This window comes from Polistes dominula, unplaced genomic scaffold, assembly GCF_049000335.1.
Source record: "Polistes dominula isolate Pdom_NZ unplaced genomic scaffold, Pdom_raw_medaka contig_373, whole genome shotgun sequence".
In the NCBI taxonomy this organism is placed as follows: Eukaryota; Metazoa; Arthropoda; class Insecta; order Hymenoptera; family Vespidae; genus Polistes; species Polistes dominula.
The window spans coordinates 7,637,537-7,663,286 of NW_028300899.1; the positions used below are offsets into that span (position 1 = coordinate 7,637,537).

At 32.4% G+C, this 25,750-nt stretch overlaps 3 protein-coding genes across 6 annotated transcripts; 1 reads left to right on the plus strand and 2 right to left on the minus strand.

Annotated features, from left to right (window-relative positions):
• Positions 1–1,213: 1,213 nt before the first annotated feature.
• SRPK (SR splicing factor protein kinase) lies at positions 1,214–7,438 on the minus strand. Its single transcript, XM_015323337.2, has 6 exons — positions 6,409–7,438; positions 5,743–5,956; positions 5,334–5,649; positions 4,607–5,188; positions 4,243–4,537; positions 1,214–4,158 (listed from the first exon to the last, which is right to left on the minus strand). The coding sequence occupies exons 1-6, from the start codon at positions 6,639–6,641 to the stop codon at positions 3,870–3,872; spliced, it is 1,929 nt and encodes a 642-aa protein (XP_015178823.1). The 5' UTR covers positions 6,642–7,438; the 3' UTR covers positions 1,214–3,869.
• Positions 7,439–7,724: 286 nt separating this feature from the next.
• roq (RING finger and CCCH-type zinc finger domain-containing protein roquin) lies at positions 7,725–17,199 on the plus strand. Of its 4 annotated transcripts, none has more exons than XM_015323334.2 (15): positions 7,725–7,877; positions 8,513–8,675; positions 8,754–9,180; positions 9,302–9,477; positions 9,563–9,896; positions 9,963–10,203; positions 10,287–10,450; positions 10,526–10,788; positions 10,898–11,002; positions 11,094–11,305; positions 11,377–11,489; positions 11,573–11,714; positions 11,781–11,865; positions 11,944–12,135; positions 12,237–17,199. In XM_015323334.2, exons 2-15 carry the CDS (start codon positions 8,514–8,516, stop codon positions 12,354–12,356), a joined length of 2,736 nt encoding a protein of 911 aa, XP_015178820.1. In that variant the 5' UTR covers positions 7,725–7,877; position 8,513; the 3' UTR covers positions 12,357–17,199. The 4 variants fall into 4 exon arrangements, with proteins under 4 accessions (XP_015178820.1, XP_015178821.1, XP_089035399.1 ...); XM_015323335.2 differs by having other exon boundaries at positions 11,796–11,865; XM_089179273.1 differs by having other exon boundaries at positions 9,338–9,477.
• A 6,941-nt stretch (positions 17,200–24,140) lies between these two features.
• Positions 24,141–25,319, minus strand: LOC149033513 (uncharacterized). The gene has a single exon (XM_089179276.1). The coding sequence runs from the start codon at positions 25,317–25,319 to the stop codon at positions 24,144–24,146; it is 1,176 nt and encodes a 391-aa protein (XP_089035402.1). The 3' UTR covers positions 24,141–24,143.
• Positions 25,320–25,750: the final 431 nt, after the last annotated feature.

A 25,750-nucleotide genomic window follows, 5' to 3' on the forward strand; every position in this document is an offset into this window, starting at 1 on the left:
TTCAATAACGAAATTAATAGTTGTTTTGTTTTCCTCCCAGATATAACTACAATAAACAACACGTCTTTCTTAAGTATGAAGAATATATCATGCAAAGACTTTTGTCGACATTGACAAATTGATATCTTGTTAGTGACATCAGATGTACATTGTTTACATGAGATCAACCATTGAACAGGCTCCCTTTGTTTTTATCAAATATCTTGTTGACATAAAACGAAATGACTATATAATACGAGATAATAAATACTTACATAAATAAAATCGCTTACCTGGTGGAATACACCAAGTACACAAAGAAACAAAATATGATTTTATTATGATCCTTGTACGTATACATAAGCCTATCAACATGTCGATATGAAACCCTTAAGTCTTACAAAAAAAAAATAAAAAGGAATTAAAAAAAATAAAAGGGAACAATATAAAAGATATTGGAAATGATAAAGCAGGGTAACAGGTGAACGAACCAATGATGATTAGTATACTGTGTATACACTGTTCTTTTGTTTTTGTTTTGTTTTAATATAAAACAGGAAACAATTTATCGGCGGAAAACATAATAATCAGTTAATGAAGATGCAAAACTTGTGTGCACGTATACACATGATGTTTTAAGCTTATATAGAGAGTTTCAGGCATAAGAAAGTATCCAGGATGTTAAAAAATATCATTCAATATTTATACAGTACACAGAACACACTATACCTACTGATGTGAGTAAACCAATCTTATTGTTAGTAAACATAGGTCGAAAATTCAACCGTTTCTAACATAACATTTTTGTATGTTAGTATTATAGGAATGACTGACTTTTTTGAGTATTTAAACTTTGTGTTAAGTCAAAGGTGGATTGAATGTGGTGGATTAATGGTGTGGGCCCCTCGATCCCTTTTTGGATGTCTTTTTATGAGAATATTTGAACAATAAAATGTATTCTTCACCAATAAATGACATGAATAGTTAGAAAAATTACGAAACTGAATCCACAATGCTTTTTTTGCATCGTTCGACAGAGATGTAAAATTTTCGAGACTGTTCGCGACTATGTAATGCTAAGAATGCATGGAAATGGAAAGACATGTAGAACATTATCTATAAATCGAAAAGCTAGTAAAAAGTTAATTGTAATACTACATTCAAAAATATTTATATCTCAAAACCGGTTCACTTTTCGATTTATGTTTATTAAGAAAAACTTTTTTACTTGGTATAGCGTTTTTATGAGCTTTATAAATATTGAATAGTTTTCTTTAATATCCTGTATACAATTCGGAACACACAACGAAATAAGACAATTTGTGTGCATTCGTTTCATTTTCAAAAGAATATAGTAATAAATATAGTGAGTAAAATTGATATTGGGAAACCACAAAATTTTTATTTTTTTATTTCTATAGCACTTTTGGGTAAATTATTTTTTAAATATTTAGATGTATGTGTTTGTCCATTCTGTTAACAATACAAATTATTTCATGTCAAAATACATCTCATGTAAGCACATTTTTATTTCTGTTTGTTTCATATTTTTAAAATTATATTTTTTCTGCTTCTATCGTTGCACTATTCTTCGCTTGTTTTCAAACCAAAAATGTTAAATTTACTTTTTGCCTTAAAAGTAACGTCATTCCACTCATGTATTTTCCTTTAAAACAAATTATTTTGCATGATTTATTCATTTTTTTCTATTCACTTTGTTCATAAATGTTTTTTTTCCGAATAATTTCCATTATAACTACTTTTTTTTAATATACTGTATATTATATTATTGAAGAGCGTACAGTTTCTTCAAAGAAGTTGTTAGTTAATTTTCGTGCATTTAATGTAGAATTTTATTTTACTTTTTAGATAATTTCCTTTCCGTCACAGATATTCGATTTCTTTAATTGGCCTCTTTATGATCTAGACTGTATACGATTCTCGTGTTTAAATTTTCTAATGTCTCATAGTGTGCTTTTATTTATATTAAGCAAGTCTATACGATTTTCTGTTGGTATTATGAAAAACCACAAGTTCGCGTTTATTACAACTAGTATTAATTTTACCTACTATTATGACAAGTAGATTTCATAAATATCGAAATAAAAGTAATTATACAAGATTTTACATTATCCATACGGACTATTGTGTTTATAAACCAACATTATTCGGAATTAATCAAAGTTGTTAAATTTCTACAAATCTAAATATTAGAGTAGCATTTAAGTCAAACATTATTTCATTTAAAATATATTATTTAACAGATATTATAAATTATAAAAAGAAAATTTATATTATTATTATTTAAGTCTTTTACATTATTATTATTTAGTCTAAACATTAATATTATACCTATTTGTTTTTATTTGATTTTTTTTCGTTATAAAGAAAATTATAACGTGGAAAAATAAAAATTTTGTGGTATTTGAATATTAAAGTTACTCACTGTATTTTATTGCAATTAAAACAATAAGATATTAATCATCCCATAAGTAATGTTTTTTTCTCATTAGACAGAATAGATAATCAATTTTCTTTTTCAATATTTTACAACTATTGTATATTTAACGGAATTTATACGATACAGGGAAGGAAGAGTAATAAAGCAGAATGGATCATATTTGAAATTTACTAAAAAAACGCAGGAAGTTTTTAGGACGATCCAATATCTTAGATTAAAGTTGCATATTTTTTTGTTTCGTTATTTAAAAACTTATTTTAAATAACCGTATTACTTTTGGGACGATTTATCAATATATAAATTCATAAAATTTGTTCAATCAAAACTAATATTGCTTTAGACACTTGTACGTTCGACTCATATTTCTAATATAATATATTAGTTTAACAATCTTTTCTTTACTCAAATATTTGTGCCCCTTTAAATATTCCATCAAAACATATTGTCTCATATCGATTTGTGTTCACACTTGGCTTTATATACCAAGAATCTGATGACCGACTCTCACTTGATATCAATCATTAGTACGTTCGAATAAATTGTAAATTCGTAGAAATATTCTGTGCATTAACTACATCTTTCGGCATGTGTGTATGAGTATTTTAAAATATCTAATGCAACGAGGTAGTGAGAAATTTACATTGTATGTCTAACAGTTTATAGAAAATTCTAAATAACAAAAAGAGAAAAAAAATATTTTTATTAAATTTGACTATAACCGCAATTATCTTAAAAAAAAAAACGTAGCTAAGTGAAATGTAAATATGTTTTAACGGGCCAGCCCTTAAATATCTATAAAGTATCTTATGAGTGGGTACTCTAGGAATACTTGTAGATAAATGAAGAGGCTGGTACGAAGGATGTAATGAATGCATAAAGTAATAAAATACTATTTACTTTAATTTAAATTGTCATCACTAAATGAAGATGATTTAACAAATTTATAAATACACGCATAGGTGGCTGATGTCGAGAGTATTTCATTAGGAAGCATATCTCAGTATCAGTACAGAGATTTTGTAACAAGATTTTACATAATCGATTTCTAACTTCTTTTATAGAAGCGTTTTTTAACTCTTAATAATATCGAGACATTACATTTATCAATAGAGTTTATTATCGTAGCCTATATTTTTACATTATGATGTGCTATGTTTGTGTCATATATAGACTCCATTTTACAATTCTTTTGTGAAATAGAATATGATGTAAATATAAGGTATGAGCGTCTAGTAGTGGTCGTTTTACATAAAAATTGAAACTGTAATTAAATATAAAAATTTATTTTTTCTGATCTCTGCTTCCTGTCACACTCTCGACTTTTAATTGCATCAGGGTTGTAAAGAGTAAGGATCTCAGAAATTTTAAAATAAAAGAATTAAAAAAAAAGAAAAAAGATAAAATAAAATAAAATAAAGTAAAAACAGGATCACTTGATTTGCAACCAAGGGTGCTTCAGGCACTCAGCAGCAGTAGCACGCATACTTGGATCAAATTCTAACATCGGAGTTAAAAATTCAGCAAATTCACGTGCTTCACTGGGTGACCAATCATATTTTTCTGTAAGCACCTCATAAAGTCCCCATGGCTTTAAACCGGTAATGTGCTTCAATTCACCTTTTTTGTTAAAGTACTTTTTTGAATTTTTTCCGGAAAATGCTATACGTCTAGGTATTTCTCCGAGTAGCTCTATAATATGAGCTAAATGGTCTTCGTCTCTAAAATTATTTTTTAAAATGCATGTATAGAAAATGTTACCCATTCTAAAATGATATTCTCAATAATGTGTGCCAAATACTAACCTACAATATTCTTTACCACTATGTGGCTCAAACAAATAATCACCAGTAGCCAGTTCAAATGCCATACATGCTGTGGACCATATATCTGCTGAAGTATCGTAGCCTGATCCTAACAATACCTCTAAAGATCTATATTGACGTGTTTGTATATCATCCGTAAATTTTTTATGAACCCAGCATGCATTTCCAAGATCAGCTATCTTTACTTCAACTTCACAATCTACCGTAGCTGGATCAAGTGGTGCTACAGATGCCCGTTTTAATTGTTTACTCTCGGGTGGATTCAAATTACGTCCTAAATACAAAAAAAAAGCCAAAATTAATAAAACTATGATCATTTCACAATTTTAATAATGAAATTTACCTTCACTACATTCGTCTGTATCTTCTGGATCTCGAGGTAGAGTAGTACTCTCACCACAACTTTTGTCAACGTCACACAAAGTCATATTCTCCACTTTGTCCGACCGATTGGTTGACTGATTTTGTATTTTTTCTCCACCTGCTAAACCATCCACTCCATTAACGTGTAACGATGGCGCAGATGGTTCTGAGATTTCGGGGGAACCTTTACTTTCTGTATTATCTTCTATACTTTCTGTATTCACATCTTGATCTGGACTATTTGTCTCCAATTCACCATTTTCTCTTGTACTATTTGCAAGTTTATTCTGCTCTTCTATTTCCTCTATTTGTTCCATTTGTTTCTTCAACAATTCGTTTTGACGTTTAGCCTTTTTCTTTAATTTCTTCTTTTTATTTTTAGACATTTTGGAATTTGGCGTAGGTTCTTGAAATTCTTTGGGCGCAGTAGAAATTAATGAAACTGGTAATTTTATACCCATAGAATGTAATTCGGTTGCTTCACAAGCTAATTTTCTTATATAAGTTTCATCAACGCATATAAGAACATTTTCAGGTTTAATGTCTGTATGAATAATTTTACCTACAAAATATATAACATTAGATATTACGTTTTTTGTGCGTTATCTATATTTTTAAAGTTGTAGATACTTGATTTATTTAATCTGTGCACATGAAAACTTAATCTAAAGTAATAATTAATCTATAGTTGTGTTTTATTTTCTTACATTTATTATGAAGATAATCTAAACCTTCAAGGACTTGACGGATGATGCGCTTAACATTGTTTCTTGGAATTCCTCTATAGCTAGATTTAATGATTAATTTAAGAAGATTATGTCCAAGCACTTCGAATACCATGCAAACATGAAGACCATTAATGCCACTGATTTTGAAGTCATTGAGCAATTGGACGGTCTTATTTCGCTTAGGATCAATAGGATCCGTATCACGTACATCTTTTAATAACTTTATTTCATCTAAAGCAGTCTCAGTAAAATGAGTTGCGGATTTTACCACTTTAAGTGCCACAAATCGCTTATCCTATACGTAAAACGATTTTAAAGTATTAACTCATACATATATTCAAAAAGTATTAGATGCAAATAAATTATCTTAATATTTGTATTTACATACCTGTAGATCCCAGCAAAGCCAGACTGTAGAGAAATGACCCCAGCCAAGTTTTCGAGTCACATGATAACGACTTAAAAACAAATCCCCTATCTTTACAGGATGATAACCTCCTTTACAATAATCACCGCTATCTTCTTGCTCTTCATCTTCGCTACTGTACACTTCATCGTCATCCTCTATTGTTTCATTGCTGGAGCTGTGACACGGTTCCATTCTACAAATTTAATCGATCGTTAATAAGATTCTGATATCTTTATAATTTTCCTGAACATGCAGTTGTTATGTTTGTGTTTGTGTGTGTGCACACTTTTATGTAAATGTTATTTATATACATTTTTCTCCAAATGTGTAAATAACTTTAAAAATGACAAAAGAACGGATTCGTTGTTATTGACACTAGTGATATATCAAAGCAATAATATCGCAAAGATCGATTTATTAAAAAGACGAATTAGCTTCTATATCGTCGTATAAAAAAATTAAATTTTGTTTACCAATTGTAAACTGAAAGAAAAAGAATGTATTATTACGTCGTTATTAGAAAACGGAGGAAACCTAAATAGAACAAAAAAGACGTTTGCTTAAATTTAAAAAAGAATATAAAATATAGCTAGGAATAATTCTAGTAAGGTTTGAATAGATAATATTTTAATAGTAACCGGTTACCTATTTCCATTATCGTTAGAATACGGTCTCTGGCCCGAAGAGGCGTCTTGAAAGAAATCGGATCCTTGTCCTTGTCGAGCGACGCTTGGCTGTGGTTTCGAGCACTGTCCGGTGGTTGAAGAGTCCGTATCACCCTGAGAATTACCCTTTCCTTTTCTTTTACTCGGCTTGTGTCTCTTTTTTTTCGCCTGAATCGCTAGGACTCTTCTGTTAACGTCTGTCTTTGCGCTCATACCGTCTGCTCAAAGTCACCACCGATATTCGACGGCGGAGCCCCTTCTTTTCCTCGATACACTCTTTCTTTTTCCTCTCCGAACTTTGCCGCACTTCCGCCCTGATTCTTTTACGGCCAATCGGTCAAACTCGCGTCTTACGCCTCGTCCCAGGCCCTGAACGTTTAAACGTGCCGTATTATCGTTTCATTTCTATGCCGCTCCGCGCTCTTCGCACTTCGCTCGGCGGTTGTTTGAGTATGGCTGCCCCCGCTGCCACTGCCGCCTCCACTGCCACCACCACTGCCACCACTACTACCATCAACAGTAACAGCTCTATCACTACCATTACCATTAACACCACCTTTACGACCACACCAGAGTACCAACACTACACGCGAATATAGTTAGGATCTACCACATCACCCCACCTTTATTACTATTGGATACTATCGAACCTCACTACTGTTCGTTTTGTCCTTTTATTCCTTTTCTTCTTGTTATTATCAATAAATTTTTCCGCGTTTTAATTAGCTTCGAGCACTTATTTTTGTATCCTATATTACTGTATTCTTGATCTTATGTTAGTGAACTCTTTTTATTTCTTATGATCGTACATCTCTCGATTAATCATATTGTAGTTTCTACTCTGCGTGTGCTTTAAATATTGACAGGATCATTATTTTTTTTTCCTTCGTCGTCTTTTTTATTAAACACGGTCAATCACCGTAACTTACTGCACTATCGACTATACGAACGGTCGTTTTTCCACGTAATCTTTTGTAATCTCTATTTTTGATAATTCTTTGCAAAAAAAAAGTCGCGTGTTTATGAGATATCAAAATGCTCCAATTAATAGTACACATTTAAAAAATGTCATTTCTGAAGACTCGACTAATCACAAAGTGGTATCAGCGTTATTTCTTTTTCCAATGGATTAAATAAAATCTTATTGGTAGATACGTTACACAAAATGGCTTTTTATTGGCTGTTTTTTACATAGCAATGTAATTCCTTAATGTATCACATAACGTTCATGAGAATTATTCATAATAGACAAGAGCGCCATTCGACGAGTAAACGAGGTAACCTATCTTTCTAGATTATTTTCCTCGTGCATGCTAGTGACATAAAAATGTCTATGGAGAGCATACTGAGCTTATCTTATCTGTGATTCATCTGTTCCTGCTTTGATGGCAGAATTATGTGCGAAGTAACTGATTAATCAATGTGATGTTTTGTAGAAACAATAACAAGGTGAGTTTAGATATAAAAATAAATATCTACGTTAATTCTTAATCGAATCGGTTTATGATACAATGATAGAAGCATAAATATATTTTGTGGGGATAAAATGTAGAATAGATGTTACGAGCATTTATTGCACATAATTAAACAATTTAATTGCGACGATCATGGGACAAGAATGTATATTTGTAGTGTGTATTTGTGCGTGTCTGTAAGCGTTTGTCTGTTGGACTGTTTGTACGATAAGCCTTGATATATTAATAATATTAATTCTATAGAAATATACATATTTACGAAGTTTACCTAGATCGTTTTCGTTATAAAATATAGAAATAAAAGTTGATGAGCATTTAATATTGAATTTTTATTCGGAGATGTATTAAAACAAATTCTTACAAGTATATTGCTTGCAATATGCATTAATATTTTGAGAAATTTAGTTACACGTGCTTATCTATTGTCTATTAAAATATTGCAAATGGTTAAAGTATGTACAAAATATTTAATTTTCATAAGAATTTTAAGTTCTTCAAAATTTACAGATTTAATTGAATTGTTATTTTATTATAAAAAAAATTAATAATTATATTTAAATATAAATAATATAAAATAACTTATTAAAATAATTTGTTTTTATGTTTTAGAATGCCAATACAGGCACCACAGTGGACTGAATTTCTTTCTTGCCCAGTTTGTTGTCATGACTTTGATGTGGCTGTACGAGGTCCGATATCTTTAGGATGTGGTCATACTATATGCCGTACATGTTTAGCAAATTTGCATCGCAAGCAATGTCCTTTTGATCAGGTATAAAGTCCATTATCACTTCATAAATTATATATATAATATAATATAATGGAACTTAATAAATAATATCATTTTTAGAGTACTATAAACACTGAAATAGAAAGGTTACCAATAAATGAAGCTCTGCTTCAACTAGTTGGTAATACTGTTCCAACAAATGTTGCGACATCTTATCAAAAATTATTACCACCTGAAGATCATGCTAATTATTTAGTGGCTAAGCGCTGTGTAGAAGAATTAGCGCTTTATTTAAAACCATGTCAAACACATCCAACTATAGCAGCAGGAATGGGACTTGTGTCTCGTCCTATGCAAAGAAAATTAGTTACGTTAGTAGGCTGCCAATTAGTAGAACCAGAAGGAAGAGCACGTGCTGTACGAGCAGCTCGAAGCCTAGGAGAAAGGTCCGTCACAGAACTAATATTACAACATCAAAATCCTCAACAACTTAGTGCCAATTTGTGGGCTGCTGTACGTGCACGCGGTTGTCAGTTCCTTGGTCCAGGTACAATAATTATACGTATTAAAATTTTAACTTTTTCAATAATTTTTCTGCACAAAAAACTTATTTTTCACTTCCCTTTGTTTTATACTCTTTTTGCTTTTTTTTTTATTCTTTCTACTAGCAATGCAAGAGGAGGTTCTCAAACTAGTTCTTTTAGCTTTGGAGGATGGTTCGGCACTTTCAAGAAAAGTTTTAGTAATGTTTGTGGTTCAACGTTTGGAACCGCATTTTTCACAAGCATCGAAAACAAGTATTGGACATGTAGTACAGCTTCTTTATAGAGCAAGTTGCTTCAAGGTAAAGTTTATTTATCTTCTATAATTATTATATATTATTCAATCTACTTCTATAATATTTAAAGTAATAATTTCTGCATAATTAGGTATCCAAACGAGAGGGTGATTCATCTTTAATGCAGTTAAAAGAAGAATTTAGAACATATGATGCATTGAGAAGAGAACATGATGCCCAGATTGTTCAAATAGCAACTGAAGCTGGATTACGAATAGCTCCTGATCAATGGTCAGCTCTATTGTATGGAGATACTGGTCATAAGTCTCATATGCAAAGTATTATTGACAAGCTACAAACGCCACAATCTTTTGCTCAAAGTGTGCAAGAATTAGTTATTGCCTTACAACGTACACCTGATCCAGGACAACTTAGTGGTTTAAGGCCACAGCTAGAATTATTAGCTGCCATAGATCCTAGTCCAGGTATTTACTTTTTTTTCACCTCTTTAATATATTTTATATTTATAAATATATAATATTGCTATATAGAAACAGAACTACCCACATTAGCTGAATGTCGCGCAGCATTGGAAGCTGTTAGAACTGTGGTTGTAGCATTGGTGGAATTCATTCAGCAGCATGGAAGTAGAAAATGTTCAGATGGCACTCATAATATTGGTCCAAGTCAACCAAAGTATAAAGTGAGCATGTGCAGAGATCTTGCTCTTCGAGGATCTTGTCCAAGAGCTACAAATTGTACTTTTGCTCACAGTGACATGGAACTTGACAAGTAAGTTTTCATTAATTAGATAATATATTTTCGTTTCTCATTATAGTATTACATTTTTCTTTTCTTTTTACGTTTTTGGTCAGGTATAGGTCAAAGAATCGAAAGTTGAGTATCAGGTCAAATTTACCTTTGAACAGTAACACGGAATTAAAAACAGATAAATCTATTGTTCAAAACAATAAGGTTTTTAAGCAAAACGAAGAGGCACATTATCATTCCATAAAACCACATGATATTCATAGGGATAGTATGTAATATTGTAATGAATTAATAATTGTCATTTTATTTTCAAAGTTCTAAAGCATTCTTATATTCTTTATAGGTTTTACTTCATTGAATAAAGTTAATCCAACGCAACATCCTATTATTAATAGTGAAAATAATTTGGTTGGATCTGTGACAAATTACATGTTGGCACCACCACAGAATTTATCACATATGGTTCCAGTAAAAAACATGGATATTCATTGTCCTCATTATATTATGCCTGTAGCATCCTTAGATTATAATACAACAGATATGAATATGTGGGATTCGCCGCAAGTAACGTCAGGTGTTACAAATGGAATTTCTAATAGTAAAAAGGTAATTTATAAACATGAGTGAATGTATATAAAATGTACAAAAAGTTTTAATTGTAAATATTTTGTATTAGTTATACATAAATGATCGTGTATCTATATATTAATTGTAGCAACGAATAGTAGCAAAAACGTTGGCAATGTTGTTACAACGTAGAATGGAAATTCTAAATCAACTTAAAACTATAGTCAACAAGCAAGCTCCACAAATGAAAATGGTATAAGAAATGAACCTATACTGTTTATGGTTCTGCATATGTCATGTTATATAGTGTATAATTTTCTGTTCTGTTTTGTTCTTTTTTACAGAATTGTGACATCCAAGGAGATGTGCTTTCATCGAATTTATCAATTTGGACAAATTCATCTGGAAGTCCCATAGGTCCTTCATCAAATATGAGTTGCAGTAATAATTTTCGATGTGCAGATCCTGTATTATTGGATGATGAATTTGTACCATTCGATGCATCATCTTCGAGCAAATATGGACCAATATCCAAAATATCAACAACCATGATAAGGTTTGTTTAATAAATAAATGATTTTCCTTTATTTTTTCCTACATCTTCATAATACTTCAATTTTTCATAAGATCTCCAAATTGTGTATCACCTACAAGTTTATATAATGAGGGTCCAACTACAATATCTACTTTTCGACCTATGCCTCCTAATTCCATTTCATCGTGGTATTACGGCAATCAACGTATGTACTAATAATAAAATTATTCTTCAATGATATGTCCAGAAAATAAAGTCGTATTTGAGTGATATTTATATTCGTAATAGCTTATACACCTATTGGTACAAACGGAGGAATGCAATCTGTTACAACATCTAATTATGGGGATGGATATATTGCTCTTGGACGAAATATATCAGAATCACATACACATTCACATCTTTTGCAACAGGAATGTATGTCGAAAGAGTAAGTTTAAATGTACTAATTAAATTAATAATTTACTAAATATTTTATTGGTTGAAATGATTTTAGTAACATTTATTACAGTTTAATCTTGGAGTCACAGAAAGTAAAACAACAATTAAAACATTTAGAGAAAAAAATAAATGATTTAAAGGTACCACTAATTCCTTAGAAACAATCGTATTTTGTTTTATTAATTTAGAATATGTTACAATATTATGAATGTCCGTAGATTGCAACACAAGGTGCAACTTTAACAGCCAGTGAAAAACTTGCACAGGAATTGCAAATGATTGAAGCAGGTATTAGGGAAAAAGAAAAGGATGTAAGAAATTGGAGTCCATATGGTACCGTACCATGGATTCAATCATCAACTAGCTTACTTACAAATCAAAGTTTCAATCAGGATTATAAGACCGAAGAAGTAATAATTTAATTATAATATATATAACAAAAATATATAAATTTAAATATATTTAAAGTATATATTTTAATATCTACATTAATTATATATTTAATATCTAGGAAGATACATATGAGGCTGGTATTGCAAATGATATGCGTGAATTAGAATTACGATGGGAGTTTGAACTGCAAGAACAAGAAAAACATTGGTCAAGCGAAGAAGATAGCTCGAAAAAGTAACATAATTTTGCAGTATTAAATATTAACTCCCAGATTTGACAATGACTCAAGATAACGCATGTGTTTTCACATGTTTGTATAATTTTTGAAAAAATCTTTTATGCGTCAATGCGTTTACTTCTATAATTGGATAATCGAAAGTAAGTAGAATTTTTATTCTTTGCATAAAAAGATCTAAGATTATTCTATTTAAAATCAACATTATATACAAAAAATGATTATATGAGCATTTTTAAAACAGCATAGATTTATTATCTGATTGAGATAAGTGAACCCTTTTGTTAATACTATAGTATTGTAAAAAGTGGACTCACTACTTTTGCATATACGCTTTTGTAATTACCGATTTTGTAATATTTCTTATGCAGAAAAATAATACCTTTCTTGATATTTAACCTTTTAACTGGGGATAACTTGTCATAGTACTTTGAAGACTACGCATGTCGTCTATATTCTTTAATATCATACGTATTATATATAATATTCTTTAATAATCGTATAAAGAGCAAATTTTTATTTAATATGTTTACTGTTATTACATAAAATATTTGCGCTTTTAGTAAATTAGCTTCCCATTTAAAAGGTTAAACATATTAATTATTGCTGTAAATATGTGATATTTTAAAAAATTTGTTAAACATGTGACAATTTATAAAAGCAATTCATTTAACCAAACAGAAGGTTAGATTGTTTTTACTTATATTATTTTGCTGATATTTTGAAAGTAATTTAACGTACTTGGAAACTTAATAATTCAACTGCCGCTTTGTCAAATACATTCAGACAAGCGAAAGGTAGTTGTTACTTGTAATAAAATAAAAAATTTCATTGAAAACAAATGGACATATGAACACAGATTTGTTAAAATTTAACAGAAATTGATGTCAGTGTTTTATAAACATGACAATGTAGTATACTCAATTTATATGTTTGCACAATGAAGTAAAACATACTATAATACAGAAACATTCTAAAGGAATGTTATTTAACCTGAGTGAAGGTTATATGATAAAAATATACAATTATATATAAGTATTGCAGATAGGTGAAATTAACATATAATGTGTGTGTGTGTGTGTCCAAATTTTATATAATTATTATCATTCTGGTCATCTACTAATTCATTATTGACATACAAGATATTAATGATAGACTTTTATTATCCTACATAATTTTATATAAACAGAATTTGTTTTAAAAGAGCATAAGTATCTTCTGCTTAAAAAAAGATTTTAAGTTGTATAAGTAACTAATATAACTACAAAATTATAACCTTATTATCCTTAAATATCTATAGAATAATTATAATAATTCTATTATAGCATTGTTTAGTATGTTCACCTGTACAAATAGAAGAAAATTATTTAAACAAGTTTTTCATATTGAAGTATTTATGGTACTGTACTGATACTAAATTATGTTTTAGTTTAAATAAATTTATTAGTGTTATATATACATATATTTTATTTTAAATTACTTTTTTTATTTAAAAGTCTTATTTTCAAGCACACACCATACTTATCTTAATTCTTTAAAAATTTTTAAAATTGACACTATTAAATATAATATTATGAATCTATCTGGCAAAAATTAACCAGAATTTTTTTTCTGTTTGCAAATTTATTTCTTTTAAATTTTTTTTTTAATACGATCAGAAATCAGATGAACAAATTGTCTTTTTAATTTCTATTTCTTTGTCAAAACTTTAAAGAGTTTACATTAATACTATCATTATATTTTGTGTTTGTCAATTAATAAACGATAGTTGACCAAAAAAATAGTGATTAAAAATTTGCTAGCAATTGCCAACTTGACTTTTTAAAAGATAATATATTTTTAAATAAATTATTCACTTCTCTAGAAACAGTGTTTATAGATCTATAGATTTTATTTGATTATCAATATAAAGCTGTCGGCTTTTTAAAATTGATATGTTGACGAAAAATTTCCTAGGATAAGATATATTAATCAACTTACTGTGTTCTTTTATAGCATCTTAATATATGCATTGCAATAGTCTTTAGGTTTTCTTATTTTTATGAAATAATATATAATATAAATATTACGATAATTTTCCAGTTTTAGTGGAAGAAACATTATTGATTTTTCGTGCAAAATGAAGGTTAACACAAGTTGACTTATTATGTATCAGAATTTTAGTTAGTAAACTTATATTTGTTTATTAAGTATATCCATTGATAACTTACTTGAAGTTGGTACACAATAATACTATTCAGTATAATAATATATAATTGATTTACAATGTCTGTTTTATTATGTTATATAAATTTATTGGAAATAGTAAGAAGTACATTTATTTTTAGAGCATAATATTTTTAGTAATTATAGAGACAATGGTGCAATTTTCTTTTTACACGATATCTAATATCAGAAAATATAAAATGTTACGAATTATGCAAATAGTGTTCATAGATTAAATTTGTTTACTAGATTTTGTATGCGAATGAATAGCAAAAATTGTTCATTTCATATTGGAAACTTATTATTAGTGTTGGATAAATTTTAGATTATTATTCTTTTTTATTGTATTAAAAGACTTATTTCCATTGTTGCAAAATCTATAGATGGAATCAAAATATAAGCATTCGTTTAGTAAGTATACTTTGATAAAATCAGACTATTTTCATTTTTTCAAAGTCATTTCATATATACAATTTAAAAATTGACCATGGCTATGGCCACCGTCATTAATCAATATAAATGACAATATCGCAGAGAAGGGCAATCTATTAACACATTCTGTGCTAAGCCGTTTTTTGCTCGACTTTTCATTCAAGTTACTTGATGTTTTGACGCATTAAATAAATCAGCGTATATCATTGGTGGTACACAAGGCCTAAATGAAAAGTTTAACGTGTACAATCGGTGGTACACATGACATGGAAAGTGTTAATTTTGCTCATATATAAAGAAAATTGAAGTAGAAAAGCTATTTTAAGAAGGAATAGATACAATATGTGAAAATACTTATTAAATTTCTTTTTAAATAACGATTAAACGATTCTGCACTAGATGTTAAGTTATTTTCCGAGTTTAATAATTATTCTAATTTATAAATAATTACGTTAACGTTTAAATTGCGGCTACAGTATCTATATTTCATTTATGGTTTTACATAAAGAACATTGAATAAAAATGGAATGGTTTAGTTTGAACAAAACAAGATTGAAAATAAAAATTTTAATTTTATTTATTCTCTTCTCAAGAAAATTATGTTCGTATATCATATAAAAAAAATTGTATTTTATTTTTTTGGTATAAATAGATATCTATATATATCTATGTATCATTTTCTTAATAATTCCTAAATATGCATTTTGAAAACTGCTATGATGTGTTTACCTTTTACATATATAATTTATGTAAGATTTCAATCTTTTCCGTTAAAAGTTTTGTGTAGAATGTAAAACAAAGGATAAAATTGATGGAAGATTACTAAGAAATATCTAGACTTTCTATCAATTTTATCGGTTTCTATATGTAATCTTATTCTGCAAGAGCTCAATGATAGCTCTAATTATTTTGTCTCGTTTGTATACATAATATGAAGCATTAACTTGAATGCAGAATAAAAGCGAAGAGGGCTGTGTACAATGGGAAGTAATAAGCGCAACAATACTGTTTGTGCAAGCTTCAGATTAATTGCATGTTAAACATGTCACTATGTCTATAATAATACACACATACCTATGTTGATGGTATGAAATCATATACAATCTATACTAACGTTCTTTGTTTGAACATACAAAACTATAATAATTATATACATATCGGTATATAATGTATAGTCAATGCACTTGGCACTTAGCAGTACAGATCCTTAATAAGTTTTTTGTTATATTACACGCTTAACCCTTTTGCTACGGCGGTCCTCGCTGCGGAGTGCGTTGCGTGGAACGGAGCACCGTGCCGAAAGTGCGAACATTAAACGCGTCTTTAACATTGGGAACCAAGATTTTTGTCTCAAAAACAACTTTGTAACATTACTTTTAAAAAGTAAAAAGTAAAAAATAGCGCTTGCAATTGTTTGTGAACAGAAAAAATCGAGTCGATAGCATTTGGCTTGATTTTTGACTCCATTTCAGTAAGAGATGCGACGGTTGACTAGAGTCACCCATAGTAGCGAAAGGGTTAATGACTTTAAGTATCTTTCTTTTTTCAACATTTATATAGTATTCATTATATAAAATTTTTAGACTATATCTAAACCGGTATTCACAATATACAACTTTTATATTGTAAATTTACTTTTTCTAAATATTATGTAAAAGAAGAAAATTGGTTGCTTAAGACATTGAGAATAAATATACATGCTATATTAGCATTATGCTTTAGTAATAGGAATTTGAGATTATAATTTAAATAAAAAAAAGTAAAAAAATATTAGTAAAGAGCTCTGTTTTATGGAAGACAAATTTTTATGTCTCTTTTATCATCTTAGATGTTGAAATATAAGAAAACTTTGAAAAGACTTATTATATATGTATATGGTATAGTATGTTAATATCATATATATATATGAAAAGATTATTAAAACATATATTTAAATATTCGTTATTTTGGAAAGGTTGCTAAAAGTATGGCCACGATGTGGAATATATTGCATAGAATATTCATTTCCGTTTATCGTTCCTTACCATCAACATCACACGATAGCATGTGAAAAATAGATCTTTTACGTATAAATGTTATTAAAATGGACTGTACTGAACAAATTTTTATTAGATTGCGTCTTAATTGTCCATGCGATATAGCTGTGTAAGTCTGATGTATTTTTCACAAATGTACTGTAAGTGAAAGTGTAATATATTTATCTACTCAATATTTTGTGTCAATCATTTGACCCATTGTGATCTTTCATGTCTTTAGTTATAAATATATAATAATAATATATATGTAGGGATAATTTATTTAGGGTGAGAGGTGCGAGGTGAACATACACCCAGTTTAATCCTACTAATAAGATTTATTTAAAACAGGTATTAGAAAAGGTACAATATTAGTTTCACAATCTTACGGTTACAACTTAGATGAGCGACTGAATTCTTACGACTGTTACAACTGATACAACTGCGACTGTTACAACTGATATCTAACTAAGGCTACGACTGCTACTGTTCTACTTCTACGACTGAGACTACCTTACATCTACCACCGAGACTCCTTTACTTCTACCCCCGAGACTCTGCTTTCTTATTCCTTTCCATGTCTTTTATATCAGAAATCATCTACACCCCTTTTTGAGAGGGAAGAAGCTTACAAATCTTACTGACCAATAGCATAAGGATCCACCCTATAGTCCACCGACAGGTACAGCCTATGGTTTTCGGTAGTGGGAACTATGCATACAGAAACTTAATCTAGCACATCGGAATGTTACCCCTTTTTATGGCATCGCATATGTTTACACAGGTATTGGAAATTCTTCAAAGGGTCCCTACACTACACACATGGTTTTTTATTACACCAATATCCTAATAACCCTCAAGGTTCGTTTATGGTTTTATGGCCCACCTAATCTTTTCTTTTAATCTGAATAGATTTTTCCTTTTCAATAAAACAAGATCTACAGAAAGGACTGAATACTAGTTTTTGTCTACCTCTGCTACACTTAAAACTCTCCTACATATATATTATTATCTAATTTTGTTTAGGTTTGCAATGAAAATACACCTCAGACAAAAGTTACTTGTTTTTACATAAGATATGTGAGAGTGAGAGAAAGACGAAGAGTGCGAGTGTATGGTGTGCGTGAAAACAATTGATGAATGTGAAAGATGTGTAAGAGTATGCAGCGATATGGGTATAAGTGAGTGCACGCAGCGATATCGGTATAAGTGTGAGTGCGCGCAGCGATATGGGTATAAGTGTGAGTGCATGCAGCAGTATAAATATGAGTGTGTCCAGTAAGAAAGAAAAGCGAGCGTGCACCCCGACGTCTCTCGAATATTCCCGAACCGGAAATCGGGAAAAGGTCTTTTGTTTAATCGGTCGGGAATAGTCTGGAGATTTCGAGAATGATTGACGGAAGTGATTGGGACCATTGGTGGGGTGAATGAGTATATAAGCGCGGCGAAGAATGCGATCTTCGCCTTTTTGATTCTGTGCGACTATTTGTGAGTGAAAGAGTGTAATACGAGTGTACTTAAGATTTCTAAGTATTGTTACTTACTTTCCTTTTCTTTTCTATCTCTTTATTATTATATTAAACCTTAATAATTAAGTATTTGTTCTATTATAATAAATACTTATATTTTTAAATTCAATAAATCTTACATTTTTGGGGGCTCAGCCGGGATAGAATCGATTTTATGAGCGTGTAAGTAATTGTTAGTTGGAAGCGTTAAAGTGTTTAGTGCATCATGGAATCAAGGGGGACATCACAAGAAGATGTATCTTATACGACTGTTGTGGCAGCAGAGCCAGACGTCGATCAGATGAAGTACCTGGAGCTGAAAGCCAGCTTGAAGAGAATGGGCTTAAGCTCAAAGGGTAGAAAGAAGGAGTTAGCGGAACGCTTACGAGCAGCTAACAATAAAAAACAAGATGACGATGATGATGAAGAGGATTCAGAGGATGATGATACCGAAGACGAGGAATCTATCATCGACGAAAAAGAAACTTCTGCAAGTGCAATGCAGATGTTGTCTTTTAAAGACGTTGAAGAGTCGGTCAACACATTCAGTGGAGACGGAACAACTAGTGTTAAATGCTGGTTAAGAGAGTTTGAAGAGATGGCTGAAATATGCCAGTGGGGTAATTTGCAAAAAATTATCTATTGTAAGCGATTATTACGAGGACCGGCGAAATCTTTCGTGCGGTATGAAAAGTGTTGTAAGTCGTGGAAACAACTGAAGAGGGCATTAGTAGAGGAATTCATGGAAGTAACAAACACATATAAGGTACATGAGACACTTAGAAGACGACAAAGAAAAGCAGATGAAACCTATCAAGAGTACATTTACGAGATGTGTGAAATTGCCGCTCAAGCAGGTATCGATAAAACATCTACGATACAATATATCATCGACGGCATTCAAGACGAAGAAATAAATAAAACAATTCTGTACGGAGCTACAACGATCAAAGAACTAAAGAAGAAAATTGCATTATATGAAGTCATGAAAGAAAAAATGAAGGAGAAGACGAAGATGACAAAGACGTAAGGGACACATGTTACCAACGAGAAGGGGAAGTAGTCACGCAGACCACCGTCGGAGACTAGCGGCGAACGCTGCTTTAGTTGCGGAGGGTTGAATCATCAGAGACGGAGTTGTCCATTTAAGAAAAAAGGATCAAAGTGTTTTAAGTGCGGTGAATTCGGACATATTTCAACAGCTTGTCAAAAGAACGAGAAGCAACGGGACGCGTCGGAGAAAGTGTGTGGTGTGAGTATGGAAACCAAACGGAAGTGTGTAAAAGAGGTGTAAATGGGAAACGATGTAATTACAGCGCTAATAGACACGGGTAGTGACATAAGTTTAATAACAACAGAACAATATTTTAAGGTAGGCACACCGAAATTAAATAAAGAGATTTTGCGTTTTCGGGGTGTGGGCTCTGATCTAATTAAAACATATGGCGTGATAGAAACAAGTATCATTATCGATAAGAAAATGTATCCGATCAAAGTTCACGTAGTTTCCGATGCTCTTTTAGATCATAGTTTACTAATAGGCAATGATTTTTTGCGGAAGATGAGTGTAAAAATAGACGCCGGTAAAGTTTCCATTAGTGACGCGAACGAGGTTGCGAAGACAGACAACGAGGTACACGAAATCTTTAAAATCAATGCATTGAATGACTGTAGCGAAATAGATCTGTCACATATTGTAAGCGCGGAAAAAAGAGAGAAAATAGAATCAATTATTGAAAATTATCGACCAGAGAAAGTCCGTGAAGTAAACTTAGAAATGAATATCATTTTAAAAGACGATGAGCCGGTATATGCGCGCCCAAGACGGTTATCGCCGAAAGAGAAAGACGAGGTAGACGCCGAGATAAGAAAGTGGCTGGACGACGGTATAATACAACCATCGTTTTCTGATTACGCTAGCCCGGTTGTATTAGTAAGAAAGAAAGACGGGTCGGGAAGATTGTGTGTCGATTATCGTAAACTAAACGATAAGATTGTAAAGGATCGATATCACTTACCGCTGATCGAGGATCAGTTGGACGCTTTACAAAACGCACGCGTGTTCACCACAATAGATTTGAAGAATGGTTTTTTCCATGTGTCAGTAAATAAGAGCAGCCGAAAATACACAGCGTTTGTGGTGCCGAATGGTCATTATGAGTTTTTAAAGGTTCCGTTTGGATTATGCAATTCACCTTCTGTTTTTCAAAAGTTCATTAATCTGGTATTTGGGGAATTGATAGCTTCAAAAAAGGTATTAACTTATTTAGATGATATAATTATACCCTCTGACGACATCGAAGACGGGATAACTAGCTTAGTTCGGACTGATAATTAATTGGAAAAAATGCGAGTTCTTGAAGAGACGCGTGGAATATCTAGGACACATAATTGAGGACGGTCGGATACAACCTTCTGTTGTTAAGACGGCCGCGGTCGCGAGATTCCCTAGACCGACTAATTGTAAAGGGGTACAAAGCTTTCTCGGTTTAACGGGGTATTTTCGGAAGTTTGTACCGCAATATTCGATAATTGCAAGACCGTTGTCTAACCTATTGCGGAAAGAAGTAGAATTTAAGTTCGGAAGCCAAGAAGAGGAATCCTTCAAAAAATTAAAAGAGATATTGTGTGGTAAACCGGTTTTGCGCCTATATAGGGTGAACGCCGAAACCGAGTTGCATACAGATGCGTCCGCTAAGGGATACGGTTCTATTTTGATGCAGCGAGATAACGCTGATAATATGTTCCATCCGATATATTACGCGAGTGGAAAGACCACACCTGCCGAAGAGAAGTATCCTAGTTATGAACTAGAGGTGCTCGCGATTATCAAGTCGTTGCGAAAGTTTAGAGTGTATCTACTAGGGATAGAATTTAAGATAGTTACAGATTGCCGTGCTTTTACACTCACTATGCGAAAAAAGGATTTGTGCGTTCGCGTTGCGAGGTGGGCTTTACTTCTCGAAGAATTTCGGTATACGATTGAACATCGAGCGAGCAGGCAGATGGTGCATGCGGATGCGTTGAGCCGCAATCCTTTGCCGACGGTAATGTTTGTTCGCGAGGACGAAAGTGGACTTATAGCTAGCTTCAAGCGAGCGCAGCACGAAGACGAAGGTCTGCGCGGCATAGTTAACGGTGTGAAGGAAAATAAACTAAGTGGTTATATTATAAGAAACGAAATATTGTATAAAGATGTAAACGGTGATATGCTGGTGGTAGTACCTAGGGCATTACAGGCGCAAGTTGTTCGTCGAGCGCATGAACAGGGACATTTTGCGGTAGATAAGACTGTAATGTTGGTAAAGAAAGACTATTGGTTCGAAGGAATAGGCAACGTCGCGGAGAAAGTAGTGCGAAATTGTGTTAAGTGTATTTTGGCCGAAAGAAAGGGTGGAAGAGCGGAGGGGTTGGCTGCATCCAATCGACAAGGGAGAGGTTCCCCTCCACACTTTCCACGTCGACCACCTTGGACCTATCCCCTCCACCAGGAAGAACTATAGGTACATATTCGTAGTGGTAGATGGATTCTCGAAGTTTGTATGGTTGTATGCAACTAAATCTACGGACTCAGCTGAGGTGTTACGTCATCTACAAAAACAGGCGAGTGTGTTCGGAAATCCGAAACGAATTATCTCGGACAGAGGAACCGCTTTCACATCAAATGATTTCGAGAAGTATTGCGAGGAGGAGAACATTGAGCATATAAAGATCGCAACCGGAATGCCGAGGGGTAATGGGCAGGTGGAAAGGGTTAATCGCACGCTTATACCCCTATTAACGAAAATGTCTTCTCCAAAACCGGAAGATTGGTATCGCTACCTTGACTTGGCTCAGCGATATCTGAATGCTACGCCTAACAAGAGTATAAAAACAACCCCATTTAAATTGCTGTTTGGTACGGATATGAAGATGAAGGAGGATCCATCTATACGTGAAATGATAGAAGACGAATGGAGACAGATGTTTGAAGAACAACGGGAGGAGTGTCGCAGACGTGCGAAAGAAGCCATCCTAAGGGCACAAATGAAAAATCGTAGATCATTTAATAAAAAAAGAACTGTCGCAACGCGATATAAAGAATGGAGTTTGTCATCTGCTTCTAATGTTTTCTATAGCTTTGTCTAATTTTTTTCTCTGATGTATTTTGTAATTTTTTAATATACAGAGTAAGATATCCTTAACAAAAGGATTTGAGAAGTGAGTAGGAATGATGACAACACGCCCATATTTTTTGCAAAACTATAGGCAAGAATATTATCAAACCAATAAAAAAGATTAGGAATATAGATCAAATTTCAACGAACTTTCTCTGTTTATTGAAGTGAAAACTTCTTTAAAATGGGAGTGATCTGAAAAGTAAATAAACGGTAACGCAGCTATGAAACGAAGCTATGTAACGAAGCTATGTAACGAAGCTATGAAACGGCTGCTATACTAAATAATGAGAGAAAAAGAGACAAACATATAGGATTTACCCTGCGAGAGAATAAGACGGACATAGCTATACAGTTATTCCTATTCTCGGTCTCCTCTTTATGCTATGCTTCGTAGTTATCGCTCCTGGTTTTATATGTGTGTGTTGTGCGCGACTGCATACTACAAAGCGTGGACACGTATTCTTTTGATACTCGAAATGTTTGTAGTTAGGAGCGATAGAAGGGTAGAACGAATAAACAGAGATAAGCACGTAGGTATGCGACAAAAGTATAAGGTCCAAACGAACCGACGGTCGAAATAAAGAAAGAAGGTGCGTGGTCTGTTTTTATTTTACCAAACGTGTCATTTCTTTTCTATTTAAAAATGTTTCTATTTTATTAAAAAAATAATATTAATTATTTATTTCGCAAATATTATAATAAATAATTATAAAGTACATAGAATATATAATAATTGTATTGTCTGCAATATTTTGCAAAAAATGAAATGATTATCAGATACATCAGAGAGCAAAATTAAACAACATTGTAAAATATTTTTCTTATAAATATCCAGAGACATGTTTTTTAATTATAATTTTGTGTATGTAAGATTTATTTAAATTTAAAGTATAAGTATTTATTATAATAGAACAAATGTTTAGTATAATAATAAAGAGATAGAAAAGATAAGAAAAGTAAGTAACAATAGTTAGAAATCTTAAGTACACTCGTATTACACTCTTTCACTCACAAATAGTCGCACAGAATCAAGAAGGCGAAGATCGCATTCTTCGCCGCGCTTATATACTCATTCACCCCACCAATGGTCCCAATCACTTCCGTCAATCATTCTCGAAATCTCCAGACTATTCCTGACCGATTAAACAAAAGACCTTTTCCCGATTTCCGGTTCGGGAATATTCGAGAGACGTCGGGGTGCACGCTCGCTTTTCTTTCTTACTGGACACACTCATATTTATACTGCTGCATGCACTCACACTTATACCCATATCGCTGCGCGCACTCACACTTATACCGATATCGCTGCGTGCACTCACACTTATACCCATATCGCTGCATCCTTTTACACATCTTTCACATTCATCAATTGTTTTCACGCACACCATACACTCGCACTCTTCGTCTTTCTCTCACTCTCACACTCGGCCGTTCTGACAAACATATCTGTCCTCAGCTATACGATCAACTTTAACCGTTTTCGTTACACATTTTTTCTGCCTCTTGAGTCCATGGTTTCATCGAATCGGCTACAGTCGATGCTATATATAGATCTTCATGTTCCCCCACTTTCCGCACCATATAACGATCGCTCCTTAACACCGTAATTACCTCATATAGTCCTAAATATTTTGGGTGTAATTTCAATCCCGGTCCAAATTGCGTTCGTCGTATCGCAACCAAATCTCGTTCTTTATATCGCATAGCGGCAGTTCTCTTTTTATTGATCAATCTATGGTTTACCATCTGTGCTTTTAGGACATCTTCTTTCGTACGTCTCCAACACCTCTCATGTTCTTCTTTCGTGGATTCAATCTTGACTGTTTTTTCAATTTCTTCTGGAAATACTATTGCAATTACTACAGGTTCTTCAAGTTTACCTTCAGCTACATCCATCATTGACATCTCCTCCTTGATTTCTTCCCTTGTTATCTTTACCAGATCGACAATTTTCGTTTCTGGTTTGATTTCCGTTTTCTCTTGAATTTTTCTAACAGGTTTCGATATCACTCCTTCTCTAATAACCATCCCTTCATGTACATCTTCTTTTGGTTCCTCTTTGACTACCTGTTCCATGATCTCATCCTTGACTGGGGACACAATTTCTTCTTTTTTACCGAACCCTTTACACTTTTCAACTTTAGCACTAGGTAATACACTTTCAGCACTCTTTTCCGAACATTGTGTTATCTGTTCCGCGTGTTTATAATCTTTAACCAACGGTTTCGCTTCTTCCACACTTGCAATATGAGACAGATCTATTTCGCTACGGTCGTTAAACGCATTGATTTTGAAGATTTCGTGTACCTCGTTGTCTAACCTCGCAACCTCGTTCGCGTCGCTAATGGAAACCTTACCGGCGTCTATTTTTACACTCATCTTCCGCAAAAAATCATTGCCTATTAGTAAACTATGATCTAAAACAGTATCGGAAACTACATGAACTTTGATCGGATACATTTTCTTATCGATAATGATACTTGTTTCTATCACGCCATATGTTTTAATTAGATCAGAGCCCACACCCCGAAAACGCAAAATCTCTTTATTTAATTTCGGTGTGCCTACCTTAAAATATTGTTCTGTTGTTATTAAACTTATGTCACTACCCGTGTCTATTAGCGCTGTAATTACATCGTTTCCCATTTACACCTCTTTTACACACTTCCGTTTGGTTTCCATACTCACACCACACACTTTCTCCGACGCGTCCCGTTGCTTCTCGTTCTTTTGACAAGCTGTTGAAATATGTCCGAATTCACCGCACTTAAAACACTTTGATCCTTTTTTCTTAAATGGACAACTCCGTCTCTGATGGTTCAACCCTCCGCAACTAAAGCAGCGTTCGCCGCTAGTCTCCGACGGTGGTCTGCGTGACTACTTCCCCTTCTCGTTGGTAACATGTGTCCCTTACGTCTTTGTCATCTTCGTCTTCTCCTTCATTTTTTCTTTCATGACTTCATATAATGCAATTTTCTTCTTTAGTTCTTTGATCGTTGTAGCTCCGTACAGAATTGTTTTATTTATTTCTTCGTCTTGAATGCCGTCGATGATATATTGTATCGTAGATGTTTTAT